The following is a 25,515-nucleotide window of genomic DNA, read 5'->3' on the forward strand; positions in this document are numbered from 1 at the left end:
TCCGGATTTGTCGTACCATGTGACGTTCACGCCGCTTCCTCTCTTCCGGAAGAAGGAGAGAAAGCGCAAATTGTCGACCGCTCAGCGAAAGGCAACAGCTGCGGCATAGGCGCCAGAATTTCTTTTTCGCGGAACATATCAATTATGATGGCAGTGCTTGAGCAGTAACTTTTCGCGTTACAGTCATCGGACTGAACCGAAAGCCATCAGCTGGGCCAGAGTTCCGCGACGCATGCGCACCGCAGGCGACGGAGTCTGAATGGCCGAAAATGGTAGGAAAGCTAATAGTTTTTTCTTTTTTCATGAGTTTAACTGGCAGTAGCTAGAACATTAATAATGTCGCGTTAACATCCAATGCTTTTGTTCTTTGCAGCATAAATTGAAATCATCACAAAAGGAGAAAGTTAAACAGTTCATCGCCTTCACACAGACCGGAGAGAAGACGGCCATCTACTGCCTCACACAGCACGATTGGAAACTCGATGTGGCGTCGGACAATTTTTTTCAAAACCCAGACATGTACTACAGGGAGCCCAAAGGATCAGTCGACAGGAAGAAATTGGAGCACTTGTTCAACAAATATAAAGGTAATGACAATGGGCCTTACGTGTGCCGAGTTGACGGCGATCGCTCGCAGGCGAACCTCGGTAGTGATCAGCCGGTTAGGCTTAATGCTTCGGTTTCTGCTCTTAGAAATCGCAAAGTATCACTGGAAAATGTCTATATAAGAAAGAAAGAAACGTGTTTTCTTTGGATGTTACATTCAAGTTCACGCTGGTGTGTTTGACTTGATTGAGCCTGCCGCTTTACTTAAACTGACGCAGCGTGTAGGCGCTGCCTTTCGCAATGTACTACGCAGTCTAAAACGCAGTTTCATATTGTTCGTGCGCTGCGCCTGCAGTTCCAAACTATCTATGTAGTTCTGAACAAACCAAACGTGCTCAACATCATATTGTGTGTCACCGTTGTCCGCAGATCCTCACGAGCCAGACAAGATGACGGTTGATGGCATCGTGCGGTTCCTTGACGACCTCGGCTTGAGTCCCGAGAGCAAACTAGTGCTCATAATCGCGTGGAAGTTCAAAGCCGTCGCCCAGTGCGAATTTACACGGGACGAATTCATGAACGGCATGTCAGAGTTGGGGTAAGAGCAAATTACGTTTTCTCTGCATTTACAGATGTTATGAAGTGCTCGACGTTGCTTGGGTTAACTTGTATTCCTACCCCATTTACAGCTGTGACAGCGTCGAGAAGTTAAAAGGAAAGCTTTCAACCCTTGAGCCTGAGCTCAAGGAACCACTGAAGTTCAAAGACTTCTACAACTTCACCTTTAATTATGCGAAAAACCCAGGTCAAAAGGGCCTTGGTAAGCACCTCTTGATAGTGCTATTGTCAGCGCATTTAGCTAAGTTATGGCGTATTAAATGTTGTTTGGTGAGCTATAGACACTCTAGCCATTGGACCACAACTCTTGAAAAGACAAGGAAGGCGGAATTGATACTATCCAGACTCATCTAATGTTTTCTCATAGTTTTTTGTGTTCCTCGTACTGCTGTGTTACCTGTATGAATCCTGTATATACATAAAAAAAATTCGTATTGAAATTTAGCAGTCAGTTGTATATTATGAATTTGGTACTGCTTCCGTGCTTTCACTTCTGAAAACACAGAAGCTCACAGCAACTCATACCAGCAAGCAAGCATATAACTGTATTTCATATTGATACCCGATTCTCTCTACATGTACTTACATGTAGAGAGAATTTTAGAATAGCCAGAAGTATTTGTTATATTGTGTTGACTGAGAACTTTTTTCATCTTTCTTGGCAATATCTGTGCATCTAGTTGGAAATTAGAATTGTTTGACTGATCTGAAAATTTCAGTTAAATTCTACCCTGGTCTTCATAGAGGCAAGCCTGTCTTAATGGTTATTCCTGAAGCCTGCACATCTCAACTTGGGCACAAGCATAAAATGACAAAAGACGAAGGGCTGTTTTGTTATAACTGAGGGCAACTGTTGCAGCCCAATCATAATGTGAACAATTTAAAACTTACTATGTTCAAAGATTTTTGATCACATAACAGCAGTTTGCTGTTTTGTTTTTTACTAGCGAGGATTTACTGCAATAACTGACGAGCACACAGGCTTGTACTACGTGGCCAGCTTTTTAAGTGGCCCTGACACTTTATATATTTGTCTTCTTTTCTTTTACTGTGTTTTTTTAAATAGAGATCTAGTACCTCTCAAACCCAGAAAAAATACTGCTGAGCATTACAGTGCCCTAAATAACTTAACTTTTCTACAGCCAGTTTCAGGTTCGTTTGTACAGTGTTGCGATGTCAAGACACAGTATATGGTCATGTGGCAGCAGGACATTGCGAAGTTTTGACTTGTGCTTGGTCTCCACTATGCTGCTACATCGGCCCTCAGAATGAGTAGTGGCATATGAGCTGACTAAGGGAGCGAGAATGATTGTCAAAAGGTTGCAGCATCTTGCTCCCACATGACTGCATACTGGGTCGTGATGTCTCAACACAGTATCCTCCTGGGAAACGAAACTGGCTGCAGAAAATCTAATTTATTAAAGCATTTACAGTGCTCTGAAGCCTGTCACTATATGTCGTAGAGTTTAGGAACAAAAAAAAACAGTAGTAAAAAATATCAGTGCTCCTTAAAAGCAGCATACTGTCAGCATTTTCCCACCTAAACTGAGCAACACAAAACTTCACCCACTGCAGAAGTCTTGTGAGTGTTTGTCATGCTCATTAGTTAAAGCACTACCAAACAAGGTTGTGACGAAAGGATGTTCCTGATTTTTCAGATCTGGAAATGGCAATAACCTACTGGAACATCGTGTTTCCCGGGAGGTTCAAGTTTCTAAATCTTTGGTGCCAGTTCTTGCAAGTGAGGGTCATTTCTCTTTAACACATTTCAGTCTGTTATAATTAGACCATGCTGCCTGTTGCTGAAAATAAGCCTGTTTCCCCTTTAGTAGTCAACCATGTATTTAATAGCAACATAAAATCGCAGGAGATGGCACAAGTTAACGCACTGCAATTAATCATTGTCATTATACAGGGTGTCCCAACTATCATGCACGAAGATTGAAAAATATGCAAATGCCATGTAGCTGGACAGAGCCATGGTAATGCTCAAGGAATAGTTGCTTGAGGCAGGCTTCTTTCATTCTCAAAAAGCACTTTTATATAGCACCTGTTGAGTTACAGAAAGCTGTATCAGGAGTTTTTATTGTTGCTCTACAATTTTCACATTTACACTTGTTATCTAACTATAACATTTGAGAAGTTAATTAATGAAGGCTAATTATGCAATTAGGCAGAATAAAAAAAGTCTGAGTATCTCTAAGTGACGGCAAACATTACCTTGGTTCTGTCCAGCAACGTGGCGCTTGGTATATCTTTAAATCTTGGTGCAAGATTGTTGGGACACACTGTGTACGTTTGTGTGCCATGTGAGGTTGGCAATGTATGCACCTTAGTCCTCGACTGCATTCTACTTAAATGGGGACGCGAGTTCTAAATTTTGTTTCTTTACTTTTGGTTCAATCTGAACTAAACTTCACTGTTTCAATCAGATTTTCATGCTGAGTTCAAACCAATAATTAGTTTTTCGATAGTTGCTCTTGTTCAGAAAGTATTAAAGTCTGAAAATAAACTTAGTGGGTACTTGTGGGGCTTTTTGGCAATTTCACATTGCTAAACACAAAAGATAAGTGTATGGCACCAATGCCAAAGCCTTGCTCTAGGGGGTGATTCTATTTTTATTTGTTTGAAAGCACCCTAAAGTCTTAATTCACACCGGTGACTGACAGTGGTCGTGCTACCAAGTTGATCGCAAAGCGACCAGTCGCAAATGGTCGCTTTTCTCGAAAAGGGACCATATTGGTCTAGTCGCTCGCTGCTCGATTTTTCAGTCGCGCAACCGTGGTCGCAAAACTGATAAACCAATCAGCGGCGCACCGGAAGTGATGTTTCATGTGTTTGCATCCGACCTGCTCCCACGTCGTGGCGAATTCCGTGTAGATTCCGAGAGTTCTCACTGAGAACGATAATCTCCGGGATTGCGACTTGCAGGTCACGCTCAGTCAGTGGCTTGCCGGTGTGAACATCAGTTGCCTTCGCTCGCTTTTTGGTCACGAGTCGCAAATGGTCGCGAGACCTACTCAAGTCGCCGGTGTGAATGAGCCATAAAGGTAAAAGAGCAGATTAACATTTATTGTAAATATTTTTTTCTTATTTTCACTCATTATTATTTTTGATTGTAATTTACAAAACGATGCTAGTGTAACAGAAATAGCATCACCCCCGAGATAATTTCAACATGAATGCACTGATGCCAAACTTATTATTGTCTCTCAACATCATCATTGAGAAATGCCCTGTGAGACTGAGTGCGGTATGTAAAAATATTGAACTGGGAAAAACGCATTTGAAGTTTATACAGGGGCCGTATTCTGTAGCGGTTCGCTTTGGAACCGGTTCGGTCTGGCTGTTACGTCTGGATTACGTCATCGGAGAAAGAGTGGAACGGGGCGGCATGAGGGGAACGAATCAACGAGCGGAGGTCTGCCGGAAGATCACGTCATCATTTTTGTTTGTACTTGGGGGACGACATAGCAATTGAAGGATGTTGCTGGTTTGATAAAAAAACATTGGTTTGTATAGAACACTTGCAAATATAATTTTCAGTAATAAATGTGAGCTTGCGGCGCAGACGGCTACTGGGAGTTGTAATTTTATTTGTGTTGTTTTCTTAATTGGTCGCTAGGTGGCGTGCCATACGTTATGCAAACAACTTGCCTCGCTTTGTTTACGTTTTGGACTTGTTCACGCGCCGAAACCGAAACGATCTTGTCGCGCAAGGACAGGCAGCTGGGTCCTCATGTTTCAGCGAGGCAGCGCGAAATACTCGTTTCATTTGTCGAGGAGCACCCCTACCTAGCAAAGGCGTCATGTGTGTTGGGCCAGCAGCGACGGCGGCTTTCTGTTGCGCCGTGGATGGGAATCTAACCCATCCTTTTTCTTTGCCCACAACCGTAATGGCCTTGGCGACGGCTGTAATGATCCGGCCGACCGAAGGCTGCGACAGTGCAATCGCTTCTTCATTCCCGATGCACTGTTGAAAGCTCCCGGTGGCAAAAAACCGCAGCACCCATAGCATTTTCATCGCAGTGTCGACACTACGAAATCTTTGAGGTCCGAGATGTTCTTCCAGCTCATCGCAAAAACGTCGCACTTTGTCTTTGGAGATCCTAAAATGCCTTCGAAACTCTTCTTCAGCCATGCCGAACGCGTCGCGTCATTGTCTTTCGGCGCTCGCCAGCAGCACAACCAAAGGAGCCACCATTGCCGTCTCTTCGTCTAGGTGCCGGCTCGTCAGCTGGCACGAGACTAGCCGGCAGCCACGATTGCCCTAGCAACCCTCGACATCATGCTCGCCACCGCGCGCGACCCTCAAGCAAGCCACTTCTTTGCGGTTCCTCTCGTAGCAGGGAACCGGTTACTTTCCAGATGATTGACAACCTGTGTGACATCAACAAAATTTGTCGTCCCGCCCACCGGGGATGATGGCAACGAAGCACCGACAAATGGCAACAGCCAGACCGAACCGGTTCCAAAGCGAACCGCTACAGAATATGGCCCCAGCTCTAACTTCTGCTATAATGCAGCTACAGCAATATTAATGACATCATTTTGTAGCTCTATTCTTCACAAGAATGGCCATACTAAAGATATGACTGTACCCTCCCGGAAAACAGGCAAAAGCTTGTTATAAAGCCATGTACTGTGCCTAAACAAGCATGAGAAACTACATTTACCACTTCATGTGCCTGTTCCAATGGCTTGCAAGCTTAATGAATACAAAATTGTATAATAAAGTAGCCTTTCCATAGCCAAATAAACTTACACAATGTTAAAGTCAAAAACACGCATGGAAAATTTTTTAAAAGGCCTAAACTAATTATTGTCATGCAACAACACTTCTCTCTACAGCATGCCAGTGCTCTATGCAAGGCCCTCTGCTGGCTTGTGCCGTTTTGAAAGTCTGGCTTTGGTAGCACTACTGTCTAGATGCTCCCTTTGCGACTTCCGAAGCTTTTGCGACGAGCAGCTTGAATTTTCACCTGTTGCACACTGACATGCCAGGCACTCCTTCAAACAACATCGCTGCACTTATCTCGCACTCAGCCAACTCGCCCACTGAATTAGTATGCCATATCAATACAGTCTAGAATGCTACTGGCCGTCTGACGATCCAATGACCTCAACCTGCAGCTAGGCCCAGCAGATTCAACGGCATTGGTAGAATGCCACTTTGGACGCAACAGGTGGTTCCAGCCGTTCCGTTTATGCTGGCTGTTCAGGCAGTGCTCCGTCGTCCACAGTCTTCAGCCTCTCGTTCCATTGACGCTTCCAGGGTCCGTTCACCCCCCCCCCCCCCTCCCCTGCCCTCCCGTAAGCTTGGCATGTCTTCTTTACACGAGCGTCTTCTGACACACCACAAAAAGGAAAGACTGTGCATCAGCGGCATGAAAGCAAGCAAAAGCAGACGACCCACGCAAACCGGCAGCAACAGCAAACTTGGTGGCACATGTAAAAAATAAATAAAATAACAAAATGTCCGCTTCGGTCGTGCCAGCCAGTGGGAGGCACAAGACGGAGGGCTCGGCTTGCGCATGTGCACTCTGCCCAATCAGAGGCCAGAAATTACTCTTCAGAAAAGCGGCGAGAGCGGTCGTTTTGTTTGAGCTGCACTCTTTTGAGCCGGCATAAAATATGCCAAGAAAACAGCTTCAAAACAAGCCCAAGATGGTAGTAGTTGGCTGCAGCTGCGGCGCGCATGAGAAGCTTGAACAAATTTTGCCTAGCACAGGGCATTTTGTGGCTCCCATGGCGTTTTGAAAGCCAATTTTTTCCTATTTACCAATCGAAATCAGCACTAATAAGCTTGAAGTCACTAACATTCCTAAAATGCGTTTTTTTTTCAAAATCAATTTTTTCGACATTTTTTTACCATTCTAGAGCCTGTGTCCCCCCTTAATGTAGAGTGCAAATTATATGTGTTCATGACCATAAGCTTCTTTTTTACTCCAACAAACATCTGAGGCATTGTTTTGTAGATTTTACTCATTACTGGAACACATCTGATGTTTCAGTTAAGTTGGCTTCGTCATTAACAAGCAGTAGCCTGTGGATAGAAAACCCACTTGCGGGCCTCTATCCTCATGTGAAATGCTACATTTGGATCACAAATTACACAGAGCAGAATGTTGAAATTCGTTTTAATCTCAGCGACAAGGGTTGAACTTGCAGTTAGGTCCAGGATAGCTAGTCTTTTGTAACCTCTGTACTGTTTATGCTTGTGAAATATCTGAGGGTCTTTGCATATCTGTTTTTAGGAACACCACAAGAGGTCAATACCTAAGGACACATGGAATTTGCTGTTGGACTTCAGTGGCATGATTGCTGATGACATGAGCAACTATGATGAGGAAGGCAAGTTTGCATTGGGTCCTGGGTGGCACAGTTGTTAGTGTGCATTCTGTGCTGCCTGTTCTGGGTACATAGTCACTGCTATATATATTATGATTTTGTCACACAGCAAAACCACATCGCAGTGTATCTTTGAATATGGTGAAGTATGCTTGTTAGGTAGTGTTAAAATTTAGTGTCCCGAGCCACATTGGGTCAGACCACTCTTGCGTATAGAGGATGAAGAGAGTTGAACATTTCCAGGAAGTACAGCAGCATTGGAATGTGTGTTTGTTCCACCACTGTGAAGAAAAACTCTGCAAAACTGCTTAGAAGGGCTAAAAACAAGAGTAGTACATATTAGAAAATAATAATAATGCAGATCCCATGCACTTTGAGAATGTTATGTGAAACGTTTTGCAAGTGCCTAGGTGACTAGCCAGCAACATTCGGAGTTGCGCAAACTGTTGCCAGGTGGACTGATATGTTTGCGTAGGGCAAGCGATAAAGGATATTCAGTATGCATAGTGATCTGGCAACACTGGCCGCATCCGCCATCTTTGGTGTGTAGTTGCGAAGCACCTGTATATTGTGCAGATTGGCACGATGTCTATTCAAAACTCTAAAATGCAACAGTCGCCTTCATCATCCAGCAATTAATGAAGAGCCCATTTCATGGTGCCCCCTGCATATCAACGAAACCATACGCGCTAGTTTTTGCACCTTTGTATATCCGTCTGAACGCCATATCTAAGATGCATACTGCTTTGAAACTGAAACCTTCGCGGAACCTCTTTTCACGGCAATGTGCACTTCAAACCTGTGCTAGGTACTTTACACCATTGCTCTCACACTCAAATTTTCGACTGAAGCCTCTAAAACAAACTTGCATTGTATTGCGATCCCCCAAATTTGTTGCGTCCGCAAGAAAATGGCGTCACGTGTGAAAAATTGATTATAACAGTACTAGTGCTGTTCATTAAAGCTGATAAAGCTTTATGCAGGCAACTAATGAGCGCTTTCATTAATCCATTTTAAGTTTCTCCTCAGGCATGTGAACTGAAGTTGTGCGAGCCAGGTCACACATGCATGTCCTGTGAAGACAGAGGGCAAACATGATTCTGCAAGTTGAAAGTCAGACATGGAGTAACAGGCTTGCACAGCACGACGTACGTAGTAAAGAAAAACAATACTCGTGCTGTTGCTATGCTTTCACAAGGATTAAAAATAATGAGCCCATGTTTGCCTTTCATTTATAGATTTTTGAGAAATGGTTAAGTATGTGCAGTTCCGTGAATTATCGTGTTATCATATGTGGCTTCTATGGAGGCTGCACTGCTGATACTGTCAAGATATATTCAGTGCTTAGCCGTGGATATACAGCTTAGCTGACAACTATGTAAAAATAGATTCCTCCCATTTCTGATCACCACATCACCTATCATAAGATGCTTTTCCACACGTTGGTACACATTTTCTGCTTATATAAAACTGATATATTACACCTCCTGCACCTGGCATCGCTATTTGTGGAAACCTTGCTGCAGAAAAATTAATCATTGTGAATTAAAATCGGACGAAGACAGCAAAAATGTCATTTATAAGCTCGGCAACAACGGCAGGCTAAACTGTACTTGAAGAACTGTGCTGAAAACATTCACAGAAATGTGGCTTCCCTTCCCACTAGCTAGTTGATTGCATGCAACCTGAAAAACTTAGCATAACACAAAGTCCGTGAAACAGTTTCATTACGCAAGTTCTTCCTGATTACCATGCTGATTTTTTTTCTACATCTAAAATAACTAATAAAACATTTCACAGATTCAACGGTGGTTGATGTCTATGTAATGCAAAGCATTCATGCTTTGTAGAGAATGGCTGTATCAATGATGCAACTGTTGTGTAGTAAATGCAAAATGGCAAATTATAAGATTAAACGCAAACTACAACCTAGTGGCACATACCAAGTGGTCCCAGGGGCATGTGCCCAGTCGTGCCAGTTCCTAGGGTTGCCCACTCTCGAGTGGACGAAGTTGGGACAGGGCGGCAGCTGCAAACAACCGACCACGTCAGTTGCCTGGAGCCACCCTTCAGTGTGCGCAACGAAGTTAAATAAATGCTTTTTAGTCCTACCGTGCCACGGTTTCCAGCAAGAAAAATGCAGTACAGTTGCCTGACTATCATGGCTGCCAGTACACATAGGACTGTGAAAAGTTATAAAGCCTACAACAAAACTACAACCATGACAAAAATGAAACCACCTTTATGTTTATGACAGTACAACGGAACACAAGAAAGCATAATGCGCAAATGAACTGTCAGTCATCATAGAAAAAATCATAGTTTCACCATTAGGGTGAAGCAATCAATGCGATAGCAACTAGTTATAATATTACACAAATTGTGAGACTCTTGGCTGTAGTGGTAGTATGAACTGAAGTAAATGTAAGCTAAGTACAAACGAGCTGTTGTGCTAGGGCTCCTCTTGAATATAACCATTGGACAATTTCATTTATATTTGTTAATTAAACCTAACGTGTTCTCCAGCGACTTTACTGCCATTTTTTCGTATCGAGTACATTTCAAACCTCTTTGCTGGGCAGATTTAGGAGGTAGTGCAGAGCCGCGCCAATAAAAGAACGGCATTGTCAGGTTAAAGTTCTTTTAGTATTTAAGTCTGAGAAAATTTAAGATAAAAGGCATGCGCTATTGCTGTTTTGTTTCATGACATTTATTTGGGGGCTGCCATTATCAAAATTCTCAGTAATACTTTTGTCAAGAATGTAAGACCTGGTGCGAGCAACCTTAGTGATAGAATGGTGTGGCAATATAACCCGCATTACCGCATGTCATGTAGCACGGCATACAGCATACATATACCTAAATATACACAGAACCTCTCGGCGACGACGACGGCGAAAGCTTGCTTGGTGTGTCCCTATAATTTCAATCACAGTAAAAAGAAATCTAGCCTATTTGTTATTGTCCAGTATAAAAATGAAGCAAAGGTTGGGTCATCAGCTGTGCCACCTGATTCATGTCTGGGCATGGGACATTTACTCAAAAGTAGGAACAGTCCTGCTAAATTTGGGACGGCTGGCAACCCTACCTGCGGCACATAATTTTAGACTGCGCTGTCACCAATATTGGCCCGTGAAAACGGTAAAATAAGCTGCACTATCACCGCAATCAACCAACCAAAACGGCAGGATACCTTGCCCGTCCATTTGCGATAACAGATGATAACAAATGATGTGTTACATTGAAAAAGTTTCAGGCATCATCACACTTGAATCATTTACTGAAGAAACTTTCGGTGCCCTGAGGTAAACAAAAGAAAGCAGGGCACGTCATTCGCAAACATAGTATACAGACCTCCAAAATATAGCTGGCCCAAATCACCATATTTGCAAAACTTGCAGAACAGCATTAGTCACTAGAAGCATAACATTGCTGGCTGCCTAGACAGTGTGAAAGGAATAATAAAATAAGTGGTTGATGTGCACAGTAACAGGCGACACTGCCTCAACTGCTGAACTGATTGTTTTTTTGCACGTCTCGAACATTGCCAACAGCAGACAGTGCTTCAGTGCTTGGCACAGTGCGAGATCGAAATTTGCAATGTTTCGGTTGACCGAAATCTGAACAACAGTGCATTGCTTCGCATTGTGTGGCTTCTAGAATCGCGCACTGATGAGGCTGTGCTGGTAGCACATCAGGTTGTAACTGGATATGCACACCATGCCCTGAAGGTAGCGCTAGGTGTTGTGGAGCAGCAGCGAACAGCAGTGGAAGGACGTCATAGAGCACTAGTGGAAGCAGCAGCTATGTGTGTAGCTATGCTGTCGAGTGAGCAGCTTCATTTTTCCGTGCCCTAGACAAGATGGCAGATGGCACTTTGCTGCGCGTCATTGCTGCAAGTTTACATTTTTAGTATTTTCTACTGTGCATTTGACAACAGTGATGATTGTATGATAATGGCATGATATCTACTCCGGCCGTTTTTGATGCGATTTGATAACATCCCAATTGCTGTATTCAGCTAACGTACTGGACAGCTGTAAGTGCAGGGACAGGAATTCTGTGGCAATTGCACCGTTATGATATCCAAGCGAATTGCTGCGCCAAATTGCTCAGAAAGTGGAAAAATGACCGAAAGTGTGCCGCGCTGCACCAGATTGGCAGACTTGGTTTTGGAAGGCATCAGGGAAAGATTGCCGTTGCAGTGCAGGGTGTCGTATCGTTATTCTCGGAGCTTGTGTAAAGTTTTTGTATTCTGGCTGCCAGTGGATTCAAACAGCCGCACCCAAGTAAGCCTCCTGAATAAAACTAAAAGTAGCAACATTCTTTATCTTGCCACCTGAACTGTGAGCGATAAGAGGTGAGGACGTCTGGGGCATATCTGCGCTCTCTGTTGGTAGAGCAGGGTCACATGGTTGTGCTGGTGCCGCTTCCGCAGGAACATGCATGAGCATCTGCATGCTTATGGCAGCGCCTTTTGTTATCTTGGTTTCTGGTTTCAGTTGCGCTGGTTGCTTGACAGTTGCTCTTGATCGTGGTGTGCAGCCCTGCAGTCGTGGTGAACGCGAATCCTGATATCACACATGGTCGCATTGCCGCGCAGTGTAATTGCCGCCATCATAAATTGCGAACTGAGAGGGAGTGCGGCAAGGGAAAGCACATTTGATGAGGGGACTCTAAAAAGGAGAGGAGGAATGTCGCTCCCTTTACCTTATTCAGGGGGCTTACAAGTAATCCTTCAATGAGAACTTCAGATGTCTAGGTGCCTCTAGTGAGGGGAAAAGCGAAATCACTCACTTGCAGAATCTTGGTTTCAGTTTATCTGCTGCAAATATTGCTACAAAATGACTGGGCATTCCCACGCCTGTAAGCGAGTGACAGATTGTGACGTCATCTGCAACTAAGTGTTATACAATCTTGTCCCAATGTCTATGTAAAGCGGCCTACATTCAAATGACAACAAAACTTTTACTTCATTGAAGAAACGTTAGAACCTGTTCGGATGTGCGCCGATCATGAATAAGTACAATGTTGCACAGCTTCTATGTAATGTTAGCTGCTACTGGGAAAGGACTGGGAAATGTGAGCTGATCGCGAAGGTTTCTAACACAGCTGCTACGAGGGAAGAATAGGATAAGCTGGCATGGTGACTCGTACGCCAGCAGTCTCCAAGAGCTAGTCGACCTTGGCCCAACAAAAGTACCGCATTTGCTTGAATAGGTCAAACGCAAATATAGGTCATCCAGCTTTCTTTTTTTTTTTTTTTTTTTAGTATAATGAAACACTTTGAACAGGAAGCACCCTAATTTACCGTAAGCTTAGCTACTAAATCTCACTAGTCGATGCCACGAGCTGCATCCCCATTAGCACTGCCAGGGAAGTCATCCTTGTTGGCTGCTCTGCAGACATCCTTGGCACCCCAAACAGTGATGTTCTCGTTGTTGAGTAGGTTGAATCCTCAGGGTTTCTTAGAGAGCCCCTCACCAGGCCCCATAGCAAATTTTCGTTATACGCTAGATGTTGTTACGTGTCCGCTAGGGAGCGTTTTGTCGCAAAAATTTTTCATTTCAGCTCATTAATAGCCAAGGTATAAATATTGCAGTGTTGCAAACCCATGATATCAGGAGGCGAGCTTCACCGCAAGCATAGGCACTTTCTCCACTTGCCCCATCTAGCGTCCGTAAGTGAAAGTCCTTCCCTGCATTCACCCATACCGGACCTCAAGGATCACGTGACGTGTTTGTCACAGGCCCCACCTTCTTTTTTTTTTTTTTTCTCCTCGCTTTTTTGTGGTGTGGCGCACTTCCACTGATGGTGTTGCGTGCAAGCTGTTGCGATTGTCTTGTTTTGCGCAGCACACGATTTTGCGCTCTGTGCAGAAGGACACCTGACTAGTGGTATAAGTCTGTGCTACACGAATACTTAGGCAGACACAAGCGCATCACAGAGCATGATCCTGCACTGGAACGCGGTAGAAAATGTTTCTTTTTTTTTTTCATATACGCTAAAGACGAAGACGCTTTAGCGCTTTTTATGAAAACCGTCAAGATGAACCAACTCGCCCAACTCAAGGTAACGTTGCAAAATTATATGGTTTTGGTGTCTGCGTGCACCGAAACCATATAGCACTATGTGGGAACAAGCAGACGAAACGGAAGTACATCGTTCTTGCTGTGGTGCGAAGTAAAACAAGAACATGCAGACATTTGGTTTGTGTGTTTTATTATTTTTCTAACCTTTAATTCATCTATTCTAGCAACATATTACACAAATAACAGATGTTGGCTTGAATAATTCTCGAAGTCGCGCGTCACCACGAGCGACATCACAGCGTGAACACGTGTACATAGGCGCACATGTACGTCATTTTCTGGCTTGGAGCGCAGTGGCCGCGAGGAGAGAAAATGGCGTTCAGTTTGAAATTTCAGTTCTTTCCATGGTGCGTAGCGATGTAATACTTTGCAGACACAATCGTTATCGCACATTATATGCTCTGCTCTTGTCAGCTCAAAATGGCCAGACCAGGTGAGAGGCCCTTTAAAGCCAGTCTAATCTCCCAACTGTCTTTCCAGCAGGCGCTATGGAGGAACCTCGTTAGCTCATTACTTTTGCTAGTTTTTTTCACGAATGTTGGCAAATTCTTTAGTCAAGAATATAGCTTGATAGCCCCTTCAGGGTTTTAGCTCACTTCTGAAAAAAAATGAAAAAGAAAGGTTGACCTATGTTCAAACAAATGCAGTATGTGTGCGATCATGGCCTAATAATTCGAGCATCTAGCTACTGTGCTGGAAGACGGAATTTTGATCCCATCATTGGTAACACATTTTTTATTGAAACGAGGCAAGACGGGAGCCTACCTACCACAAAGTGCTGGGAGTAAGTCGAACAATATTTCACAAAGAAGAGGCAAAGCCTTTATATGGTGTGATCATCTTTAAGTTCAGAATTCTTAAAGATCGCCTGTGATAGGTAACATAATTGTAGTTCTTGAGCTGGATTATTCAAAGCAGACAATATTTGAATGAAAAAGTGAAACACATAGTCAACTAATTAAAGAAGTTACTAATTAACTTCTTAATTACTTTGTGGCACATATTACAATTTACGAATTGTAGCTGGTGAGTTCGCAAGGCACAACGACTTGGAATGAATTTTCAGGATAACATCAGTTCTTATGGCATCTGCTGGTTTCTCAAATGCAGGTGCCTGGCCAGTGCTTATTGATGACTTTGTGGAGTGGGCAAGGCCAATCGTCCAAGGCTCAAACAACAACAACAACAAGCTGCTCCAGTGAAAGTGTTCCACCTGTTTCGTTCAATCGTGTACACACTTGTAAATAGACCATTGAACATCTGTCAGGTGCCCGCATTCTCAGCCGTCACAGCACAGAATGCCAGCACCCCTTCCGATAACTCCAGGTTGTACAAAGACTAATTTAATGGAGTGTGTATGAGATGTCCTTGCCTAGGTGATCGCTATTTGAATTTCTCCCGCTTCCGCGCACCCTTTCATCTCTGCGCGGGGTTGCACATTGTGGCGTCACAGGTGGAACAGCCTATCTTCTCTTGACAAGAAATGCAACTAGGTTTTGTTCGAAGTGGTCTTACACACATACACAGAAACAAATGTTGTGGTGAACATTTCCACACGCTTTTTTTTTCCTGTCTGCCAGTCAAAAGTGATAGGCGTTGTTGCAGTTTTGTTTCCTCTTTACTTAGGACTCCAATTTTACAAATGATTTTAATGAAAATAAATCATTCAAGCACATTCTGTGAGATGTCTGGCTATTCAGAAATTGAATACTACGGCTGTAGGAGAATGTCCACAATTTCTGCAGTTACTGCATAATTTGGAGGTGGGGTAATGCTTGCAAACAACATGCTCCTTTCTTAGGTTTATGGTGCTTGCAGGAGTTATATCAGCATCATGGAGAAGGTGAGTGGTCATTTTCCCACCACTAATCTTGCCTGCAAGTGTGCTGCAATGGCAGTTATAGTAACTATGACACCACCAGGCTGTGGTCTCGGTTTATGACCACCATTGTGCTCCAACTGACAAAACCTGTAAGAACTGATGCAGTTTAGTGTCCTAATGCTTTTTAGTGTCCTTAATTAAAGTATATGTATGGAGATGATGCTCACCACTACCACTTCTGCATGCGTATTGAGCGCTTTGTGGGCTGAAATCAGCGGCGACTAAAAATGTCAGCTCCTGTGGTGGGGCATCGTACATGCTCTCGGTAAAGCAAAAGTGAAACTTCCAGTGGGAATGTAGCACTAAATGTAGTACTAGCAGCAGTGTTCTCCATGAATCAGGACAAATTGCTTATAGCAATTAGCCACTTCAGAAACATCAACTTCTGCATTAAATCGGCAATAGAAAACCGCATACCATAAACTGCGTACCCCTCCCAATTTCACTGCTAATTTCAAGTTTCCACGCCGTTCGGGGGAAGCATGCTTCTATTTACGCCCAAGCCCAGTGTGCGACCGCTGTACCGCCTGCACGTACCATGTTTCCAGGTACTTTTTCGCCGAAGAGCCACGGCACATGCCATAGATCCTTCTAGGTATTGGTGTTGTGCCCCCGGGCAACACTGGTCTGGTTTAATCCAGTCTGAATACTAAGGAGTAGTGTTTAATCAAAAAGAAAACTGAAGGGATTGGTTACTAAAATGCACAACGAATAAGATATCTTCGAATAAAATGGTAAAGCCCATTGCAACTCGAGTCAAACATTATCAAATACAAGTAAAGATATGCATACAAAAGCAAATATTTTCGAAAATTAGCTATTTCTATCAACTGATAGCAAGCTTATTGGTATGAGGTCCAAACTTTATCACCTGTGAGATTCTCTCTCAGCAGCTGGAAAGTCAACCTCAACTGTCCTGACATACTCTCAGCTCGCGTACAACGCATCAGAGTTGCATTTCACTGCTTTAAAGAGCTTATTTTGGTTTCGATGAGAGTCACCTGCATTTGGGCGTCAGCCAACACTTTTTTTTTGAGCTGAAGCTCCTTGAAAGAAGTGGCGGCATGCTTCCTTTCCTGTTCATTCCTCAATGCGTAGGTCCTTTCTGTTCTCGTCCTCCTTCCATCGCGCGTTCGCCCCACGGACCACTCGAAGCATCCTCTTCTTCACTTGTACAGTCAACGTACGATTTTTCGGACTCCCTAGGAGCCGCGAAAACATCCGTAAAATCGGGCAGTTCGAAAAATGAACGCATGTCTTTTACTGCCGCCTCAAATAGCCACAGGCACATCCGAAAAAGCTCTGAAGGCCTGCCAGTACACTTATTTGGCATATCGTTGCTCGTGCTGTGACAGGATATGGCGGGAGCACGCGTATATAATTAAGAAATACGTTATGTGTCCTGTGACTATTGCCCCTTCACACGCTTGTTTCATCGCAATACTTCGCGTATGCTTCACCGCGCAACATTTCTGTATTGAGGCGAAGTTGACTTTCGGAAACCGGCATCATACAACGCGCCGTGCTTTCAGAGCTTTGAAGGCAATCGCGAAGGCGGAGTCGGTGCCACTGCTGACGGCGGCGAATTTAATGAAAAACACAGCACCGAACAGCAGGAACCTTAATAGCGAACGTCGAAGCAGTTAGGCCTAACGTTGCCGTGCGTGTCGGTTCGAAGTGGCCAGATAAAGTGGCGGCGGTAGTGGCTTTGATTAATGCCGTTTCGGACCTGCAGTCACGGCAAGAAGTCCGGAAAATCGCACGGCGAAGGGTTCTTGCGTCCGAAATTCCAGACGTTCTTATACACCGACTCTATAAAGTACGTGGTGGCACGTGCCGCGAAGCCATCCGAATTATTTCGCCATAAGCGACCGCCCAGGGTCGATTTATTTTTCATTGCAGATTCCAATTATTCCGAGGCACCTATATCGAAAAAAAAATTACCGTAATTTTCCTAGAGTGACCGTAAAGTGAGAAAAAAATATTTTGCGTTGGTATATATGTACTCTTTATTCATGAATAATAAAAAGAAATAAACTTAGAATTAAAAATTTGATCCATTGTTATAGTTCAAGGCTTAGAATACGCGCACACGAGAATATTTCGCAAGTCTCAAATGTTCCTGCTCTTACACTAATATTTACGTCCATAGCGTAATGGAACTGCTTAGGTGAGAGCACTTAAAGGACACTAAAGGTTAATATTGAGTCAACTTGAACTGTTGAAATACCATCCCAGAAACCTCGAAACGCTTGTTTCATGCGAAGGAGAGATTTGTTTTAAGAGAGAGCGAGAGAGTAAACGTTTATTGTAATAGAGGTTGTTTGGTTATGGTGGGTGGAGCCCCTCCTCCAGGGCCCCACTGGTTACAGCGGCTCGCCGGGCCTGGTCAAGGGTCGCCAGTTCGCTTCCCAATTCCACTTCCGCGAGTCGCGCCTCCCACGATCAGTTATGGAGAGTGCTGTCTAACAGCGGCGAGGTGGCTGCCGCCGGACGTAACGCGCACTGGAATGTTATGTGTTCCAATGTTGGTGTTCCTTCGCACCACGGGCATTTGTTGCTGTATTTGTCTGGGTACATTTTGTGTCGCCTGTATAAATGTGGGAATGTTTGCAGGCGGAGCCAGTCCCGTGCTTGCCTCCTGTCTAGGTCTGGGAGAGGAAGGGCTTTGGTTCGCCTACTTAGCCGTTGTAATTCGAGGATTTCGCTTGGCGCACCGGGTGTCGAGGTGTTCTCTCGGGCGGTGTGGCCCGCGGCTCGGCCTGTCATGCCTCGAGCCAAGCGGTCCGCCCGTTCGTTCCCCGCTATCCCTGTGTGCGCCGGGCACCAGGTCACGCAATGATCCATGGTGAGTTCCGTTCCTAGGATGCGGAAGACGCAGCCCGGTAAAGCGCCCCCAAGGAAGAGGCGGCAGGTGTCCTGCGAGTCTGTCAGCACGTAGGCCGATTGGCCCTTAGCTTCCGCGGCGCGTATGGCCACAGCTTCGGCCGTTGCAACCGATTTCGTGTGTATAGATGCTGCTACGGTTGTTCGTCCTTGGCTGGCCACGACTGTTGCAAATGTATTGAGGGTGCCTGTATTCTTGTGATACGAACTCGCGTCTGTAAACTAAGTATCCGGATCGCTTCTGCCCGCGCGCGTCTCCGTGCCACATGATGGACTGGGTGCATGTGACGGGGGATTGGCGCCACGTGGATCCGCTCCCGGATTTCATATGGCAGTAGTATTGCTTCGTCGCCGCAATATTGTGGTGTCAGTGGATAGTGAAGTCTTTGTAAAACCGAGCGTCCCTGAGGTATCGTGTTGAGCCGTTCACGCTGCGTCATTAGAGTGGCCGCTGCATATTCCTCGAAAGTGTTCATTCCTAATTCGTTCAGTCGGATCGTGCTTGTGCTTTCAGGCAGGGCGAGTGCTGCTTTACAGGCGATTCTTATGAGCTTATCCACATGTTCGATGTCGTTACGCCGCGTGGTTTGGAAAGGCAGAGCGTACGTTAGACGACTAATGACGAAGGCGTTTACTAGTTGCATGGTGTCTGCTTCGGTCATGCCTTCTCGGCTGCGTGCAACTCTGCTAATAAGCCCACTTATGCTCCGAACAGTGCGTTTGAGATTGGAGAGCGCTATGCTAACGCTGCCCGTTTCTTGAATGCACATTCCCAGTACGCGCAGGTGGGATGCCCTCCTGATGGGCTCTCCCTCCAAGGTGAGCTGCAGATCCGGAGCCCTGGTCGCTAGGGTATGTCTAGGTCTAATATGAATATACTCCGATTTCGCTGGAGCGCACCTCATGCCTGCTAGCCTCATATAGCTTTCAATGGTGTTGATGGCCTCTTGAAGCGCGTCCTGTCGGTTTCCGTAGGACGCTTTGCAGGCCCAGAGTGTGATGTCGTCTGCATATATGGCGCAGCCAAGGTCCCGGTTCTTCTGTAAGTCCAGGGCCATTCTACGTAAGCCGATGTTAAAAAGAAGTGGTGACAATATGGATCCTTGAGGAGTGCTCTTATCTGGTAGGCGATACAGGGCAGAACGTGCTGAACCCAGTCCTATTTTCGCGGAGCGGCTGCTCAGGAAGTCTTGAACGTAATGAAATACTCTTTCTCCGCACCCGACATCTCGTATTCCGTCTAGTATTGTAGTGTGTGAGATGTTATCAAATGGCTTATGGACGTCGAGTGCTAGCAGGATTCTGTCCATACTGCCCGGAGGAGGATCGAGCACCTCATCTCTTAATAGAAGAAAGACGTCCTGTGCACAGATTCCCCTGCGGAAACCGAACATGGATTCAGGGAAGAGTGAGTTTCGTTCGATGTGGGCCTCGAGTCGGGTTAGAATTACTCGAGCTTGCCCATGCAAGACGTGAGCGATATGGGCCTGATATGGTTGAGCTCGCGCGGCTTGCCCGGTTTTGGTATAAGCACGATGTTTGCCTCCTTCCATTCTCGCGGTAGTCTTCCGTCCAGTCGCCAGACCTGTTCATTGAAGAAGTCGACTAAGTGCTGTAGGGCTACGTCACTAAGGTTGCGCAGCATTGCGTTGGTGATTTGGTCGGTTCCAGGAGCCGTGTTCTTCTTGAAGGTTTGTGCCGCTGCGTAGAGCTCTGAGAAGGTAATGGGGGCGTCCAAGCTCGAGTTGTCCTGTCCTTGGTATTCTCTCATAACGCGTGAAGATGTCTGGGCAGCGCCGGTGTAGGTGCGTTTTAGGTGCTCGAGTAGTTCTTGTTCTGAGCCCTTGTATTCTCCCAAGAGCCGTCGCATGACGTTAGACGTCTCGGTGCGCGTTCTAGTTGGGTCTAACATGTACCGAAGAATGGCCCAGGTCTTCTTGGTGCTCAGGGTGCCTCTGAAAGAGGCGTTGATTATTCAGCTCCTCTGCATAGGTGTTAGCTTCGTTTGCAAGCAGGGCTATTCGGCGCCTAAGTTTGCGATTACGCCGCTGCCGCTTCCAGCGTTTGGTGAGGCTTCTGGGGGCCTCCCAGAGGTGGGCGAGATGGCTGTCTACTGCTGGTGCTTCCGTTGTGGTCTTGATCTCTCTGGCGGTGGCAGCATGGGCCTCCTTGAGGAAAGTTGTCCAACCTGTGGCCGTGGCTGGAAATGAGGAAGCAGCCTGTTGTCGTTCTCTATACCTTTCCAATCAGTGAGCCTGGCCACCCCTAGGGGCTGTCGAACTTTAGCTGTGTTAACATTGACACACAATAGATAGTGATCCCTACCTAGCGTTTCGTCTAGGTTACACCAGGTGACCCCCGTCTCATTGTTGACAAACGTAAGGTCCGGCGTGGTGTCCCGGGCAACGCTGTTTCCTATCCTTGTAGGAGTGCCTGGCTGCGTAATCAGTACAAATTCGTGGGACTGAGTTTCTCGTAGTAGATTGAAGCCCTTGGCGGTGTCGCGTTGGTAACCCCATGCATGCGGAGTGCCAAGCGTTAAAGTCTCCGAGAAAGATTAGTCGGTCTTTCGTTGAGAGCAAGGTAGATACGTGACTTAAAGCTAATGAAAAATCGGCCCCCTTATCCCTAGGGGGGCTATATAAGTTGGTTATCAAGCACTTGGGAAGACCCTTCTTAACTGGTCAAATGGTGAGTATTTGGTGGTGCATTTCTACGTCAGGTGCTATGGCGACAGTGATTGTCAGGTCCTCGCGGGCCAACGCTGGCACTTCAGGGTAGTTCGAATCGCTGTAGAAACGGTATCCCCCAATAGGTATCCGCATTTTTCCCACTTCCTGAAGACAAATAATGTCGGGTGGGACGAGCACCGCCTTGATATATTGCATGTTTGTTATGTAGTGATCGGCAGTTCCACTGCCAAATTACGAGATTCTCTTGGTGTGTAGGTGTGTAGTTAGCCAGAGTATGGACTCTCGAAATGTTCTGTGTCTGTGGTTACGGTGACCTTTGGATCTCGGTTCTCCGGGCTAAGGCTGCTACGACGTTTTCGCGTTTTTTTTTTTTTTTACTCCTTTGAGAGAGTCGTCGACGTACCGCTTAAGATTGTGAAGCTCTGCAAAAAATAATTGCATTTGTGCGCACATATTGTCTAATTTCCCTTCCAGATGAGTGATGGGTGTAGGCATCTGTGCTATAGGCTGCGTTTGTGATAGTGGTTTGGTCTGTGTTGGGTTCGTCTGTGTGTTGGACAGTTGTGCGGGTGCGTTTGTTTTATGGGTTCCTCCGTGCGTCATCATGCTGGCCATTTGTCGTTTAAGTGTTTCGAGTTCATTTTTCATGCTGTCCAAGCTTGCCTTAAGTTGTCTGTTTTTGGCAACTATTTTCTTGTATTCCTCGTTTTGTGTGATAGGTGTGGTTGTGGAGGACGCGACCGCTGCCCAGCTTACCTGTGGATTTGTCAGAACGGAGGTCGCCTTCAGTGCTTCTCTGGATGATCGTTGCGTTTGCCTTGCTTCTCCTCCCTGGACGCGCTCTCGTGCTCGAGAGCGGGATCTGCTCGGGCGAGGTGGCGCTGATCTGGACCGAGCGTTCAGTCGGTGTGGCGGTGTGGAGATGGCGATCTCGTTCTTCCCTGTCGGTCGCGTTGGTCGCTCTTATGGCCGTTTGTGTAGTCCGATTCCTCATCCTCTGAGGCGAACCAGCGAGGTTTTTTCTGCCCTTCACTGCGCTTGTCAGTGCTCTTTCTGACTTGAGGTTTTTTTCGGTTGCTTGAGGCGTCGTTGGCAGCTGCGGTCCCCGGTGACGTGGGCCCCCTCACACGAGGCACACTTTGGCTCACACAGGTGTCCGTCCACTGGGTTTCTGAGTCCACAAATTCGGCACACTCGCAGGTCTGGCTGTGGACAGACGTCTGTCCGATGCCCTTTTACATAGCATGTTTTGCACACCTGAACAGTAGCACGGTAAGGATGACACAGGAGTTCGCCTCCGTTGTTGTACACCACCCGAGGTAGTGACGGGCCGCAGAAAGTAAGGGCGGCACTTTTTGTTTCTCCGATCATTCTTGCTTGGGTAAGTTCGACGCCTTGAGTACGTATACGTATGTTTGCTATGATGGTCTCCGGTGGTTCGGGGTAGAAGTCCGTGTATAACTCCTCGGATAGCTTCCTCTCCGGTGGTAGCGTATACATTAACGTCATGCGAACGTACGTTCGCATGACTCGGCATGCTTGCTCCGCGACCTCCTGACTCGATGTCGAAAGTGTGGCGATATTGGAGCCGGGCTTTATATGGAGCAAAAATTGCTCACTTCTTATGTGGTAGTCGCAGGCTGTGACGATCGCTTCGGCGAGGGCCGGCGTGCTGATAGTCTTCAAAGGCAGTCCCTGGTGTGGTCTGTCTTGAAGTCATCCTTAGGAACAGGAGGAAGTTTGGGTATGCCTCTTTGTCGTTTCCTTAGTTTCGCTGGGTTAGTGCTGCCCGTTGAGTCCGTTTCTCGCTTGCGCTCTCGAGCCTGCTGCTTCTTTTGCCGTAGTGTCAGGACTGTCTGCCAGTCGTCGTCCGTCCGCTGGCGTCCCCCGGCGTTGTGGCGAACGGAGCTTGTTATTCCGTCTTCTGTTCTGTCTACATTTGTTAGATCCATGTTCTCTGCTGGTGTGGTCTCACTTTGCATGCCGTCGTCGTCTGAAGTTCGCTAAGCGTTCCCGTAGCCATGCCCAGGCAGAACGGTTGCTGCCGTTCGCGTTCCTGACGCGTCGGAGCAGCACCGGCTGCTGCGCCGAGCTGGCGCCGGGGTTATCGACGCTGCCCCGTAGTCCGGGTTTGTAGAATCGCTGGGCTCCACGAGCTTCACCAAGGGTCACGTGGGTAGCACACCCGTGTTCCTTGTATCCTCACGAGTCGACTGGTATCTCGGTGCCATGGCTGGAAGCACTAGTCTACCAAAAACACATCGAAACGCAGAGCGCGATGCAAGCAAGCAGTAATGCGCTGCTCGGCGCCCCCTTGCGGCTCCCTCTTTTATTTTAAGAGAAAATGCGTTCTGGAGCATCCGCGTACCTCTAGCGCCGTTCAAATCGCCCGCCCTCCGATCGAGGAGTGGTGACGTCATGGTCTCATTGTGACGCTACGCCGTCGGTGAGTAAAACGGCGCCCTCAAACGGCGCTACGGCTTTGCTGCGCAAAACGCAAACGCGCGGGCAGAAACAGAGCCCACAGCAGCGCGAAAGCGGAACTACGGTGGCTAGCGGAAGGAAAAGCGCGCGACGATAATCTGGTTCTTTATTTTATAACACCAACTTTGACGCTCGTTGCAATGGACAAGAACGGCACCGAGAGCGGCGCTGCTGCGCCGGCGTTGAGAGCGTTGCATGCGAAGCAAAATTTAGCGGGTGGTACCCCTCTCCCACCTTTCGTTCGCACTGCCTGATTGCCTCCTGCACTGCGCGTGTTTGGGCACGTTTCGTGCCGCGCGCGGTGTGTGCCTACGTGTGTGCGCGTGGACATTTCATTCGAAGGGTGATGTACAGTCTGTTTCATATTTAGGGGAAAACTCGGAGCGCATCGCGCATTGCATCGCGATGCGGCGAGCGTCAGCAGCTCGCGCAGGTGCTCGAGGGGCGGGATCTTGAACGGCGTCGTCTGCTTCGGCGGGGCGCACTGGTCGCATTGTCGGGAAATGTTCTACTGTCAGTTGCAGGGCGCCGATCTCATCGTTACTGCGTGAAATGGGCCGGTATTCTTTACTAAGCGCTGTGCGACGCCCACTGATACGTTTCGAAAGTAAGTTAATCGCTGCAGGGCAGTCATAGACGACGTACTGCTTACATACATTCTTGACGGCCAGTTTCTGGAAGGCGACCATACATTCTAACGCGATAGGTCGCCGATCCACACTGCTCGTGTTGTGCAAGAACCGCTGGAAGAGCGCGCAGTCACTCTTTTGGAGGGTGACTGCGCTCTTGGAGTGACCGCCTCAATTCCCGGGCGTCAACATCATTTAAAATGTCTGGGACTCGTTGAAAGTATCGCTGCCGCACCATCCCCTCTATTAGTCGCCCGAGGATAGGCTTCGGTCCACCATCGTCAGCGACTGAGGCGTGCTGCGAATGAACACATCCCTGATCAACTAATTCTACATTTCACTGCCTTCCAGGATGAGCGCTGTCATCGCTGCCGCTGGGGACATGACGAGATACTAACTGAAGTTCCGAGCATGACCTGTCCAATTCCCCGCCGGCGGGCAGGGCCTGTCTAGTGTAGCGAATGATTGTCGAGAAAAATCACTTCCAGCTCATTGTCTTAACCTAAAACATTCCTTTAATCGTATCCGTTTGTTTCATCGTGTTCGACCCCCATAGTTATAATTGTTGAGTGCTTTGTTTTCCTTTCGAGTCAAACAAAGACTGAGCACGTTGCGCGCACATCTTGGTGCGTCTTGTCGCTGCTTATTACGGTAGCACACACAGTGAAGAAATATACGTGCAAGCGCTCAGTACCCCGGCCTTTCGAAAGAACAAACGAAGCATGCTGTCAACAGAAGTTTGTGGAGCTTCATTATCGCCAATGAAGGCTTAGAGTTTGGCGACGCACAACGTTTAGTAAAGAATATCAGCTCAGTTCCCGCAGTACCGATGAAATCGGTGCACTGCCTCTGACAGTAGCACGCTTCCCGACAATGCGGCCAGCGCGCGCAGCCGTAGCAGACCACGCAGATCACGACTCCGCCCCTCGAGCGTCTGCGCCTGCTTGATCTGCTGCCGCCGCACGACTCCATTGCTTGCCCCATCGCGATGCATAACGTTCTGAGTTTTCCGCTAAGTGCGAAACAGACTGTACACGCTTCTATTTGCCTTTAAGAAGATCGGTATGCTTGACGAATATTTTAACGCGATAGCGTTAAGGAGCTCGTGTCGCAGAGAAGCCGGTGTCGGCGGCGTTGGCCGTGAGCGATAAATCCTGGAAGGAAATTCATAAATAAAAAAACTTGCAAGATGGGCTGGATGGGAATCGAACTCGGGTCTCCGGAGTGTGAGGCGGAGACGCTACCACTCAACCATGAGTTTTTTTTTTATTACCAGCTTGGCAAAAGAAAGTACAATGTGAATATTCGATCGGTCGAAGTGGGACAAAAACGCC

General features: G+C 46.7%; 1 protein-coding gene across 1 annotated transcript; it reads left to right on the forward strand.

The window, feature by feature from the left end:
• The first annotated feature begins 70 nt into the window (after window positions 1–70).
• SCCRO (defective in cullin neddylation 1 domain containing SCCRO) lies at window positions 71–15,282 on the forward strand. The gene is made up of 7 exons (XM_075679692.1): window positions 71–272; window positions 374–587; window positions 976–1,144; window positions 1,236–1,366; window positions 2,823–2,905; window positions 7,422–7,518; window positions 14,718–15,282. Exons 1-7 carry the CDS (start codon window positions 270–272, stop codon window positions 14,807–14,809), a joined length of 789 nt encoding a protein of 262 aa, XP_075535807.1. The 5' UTR covers window positions 71–269; the 3' UTR covers window positions 14,810–15,282.
• Window positions 15,283–25,515: the final 10,233 nt, after the last annotated feature.

This window comes from Dermacentor variabilis, chromosome 2, assembly GCF_050947875.1.
Source record: "Dermacentor variabilis isolate Ectoservices chromosome 2, ASM5094787v1, whole genome shotgun sequence".
Lineage (NCBI taxonomy): Eukaryota > Metazoa > Arthropoda > Arachnida > Ixodida > Ixodidae > Dermacentor > Dermacentor variabilis.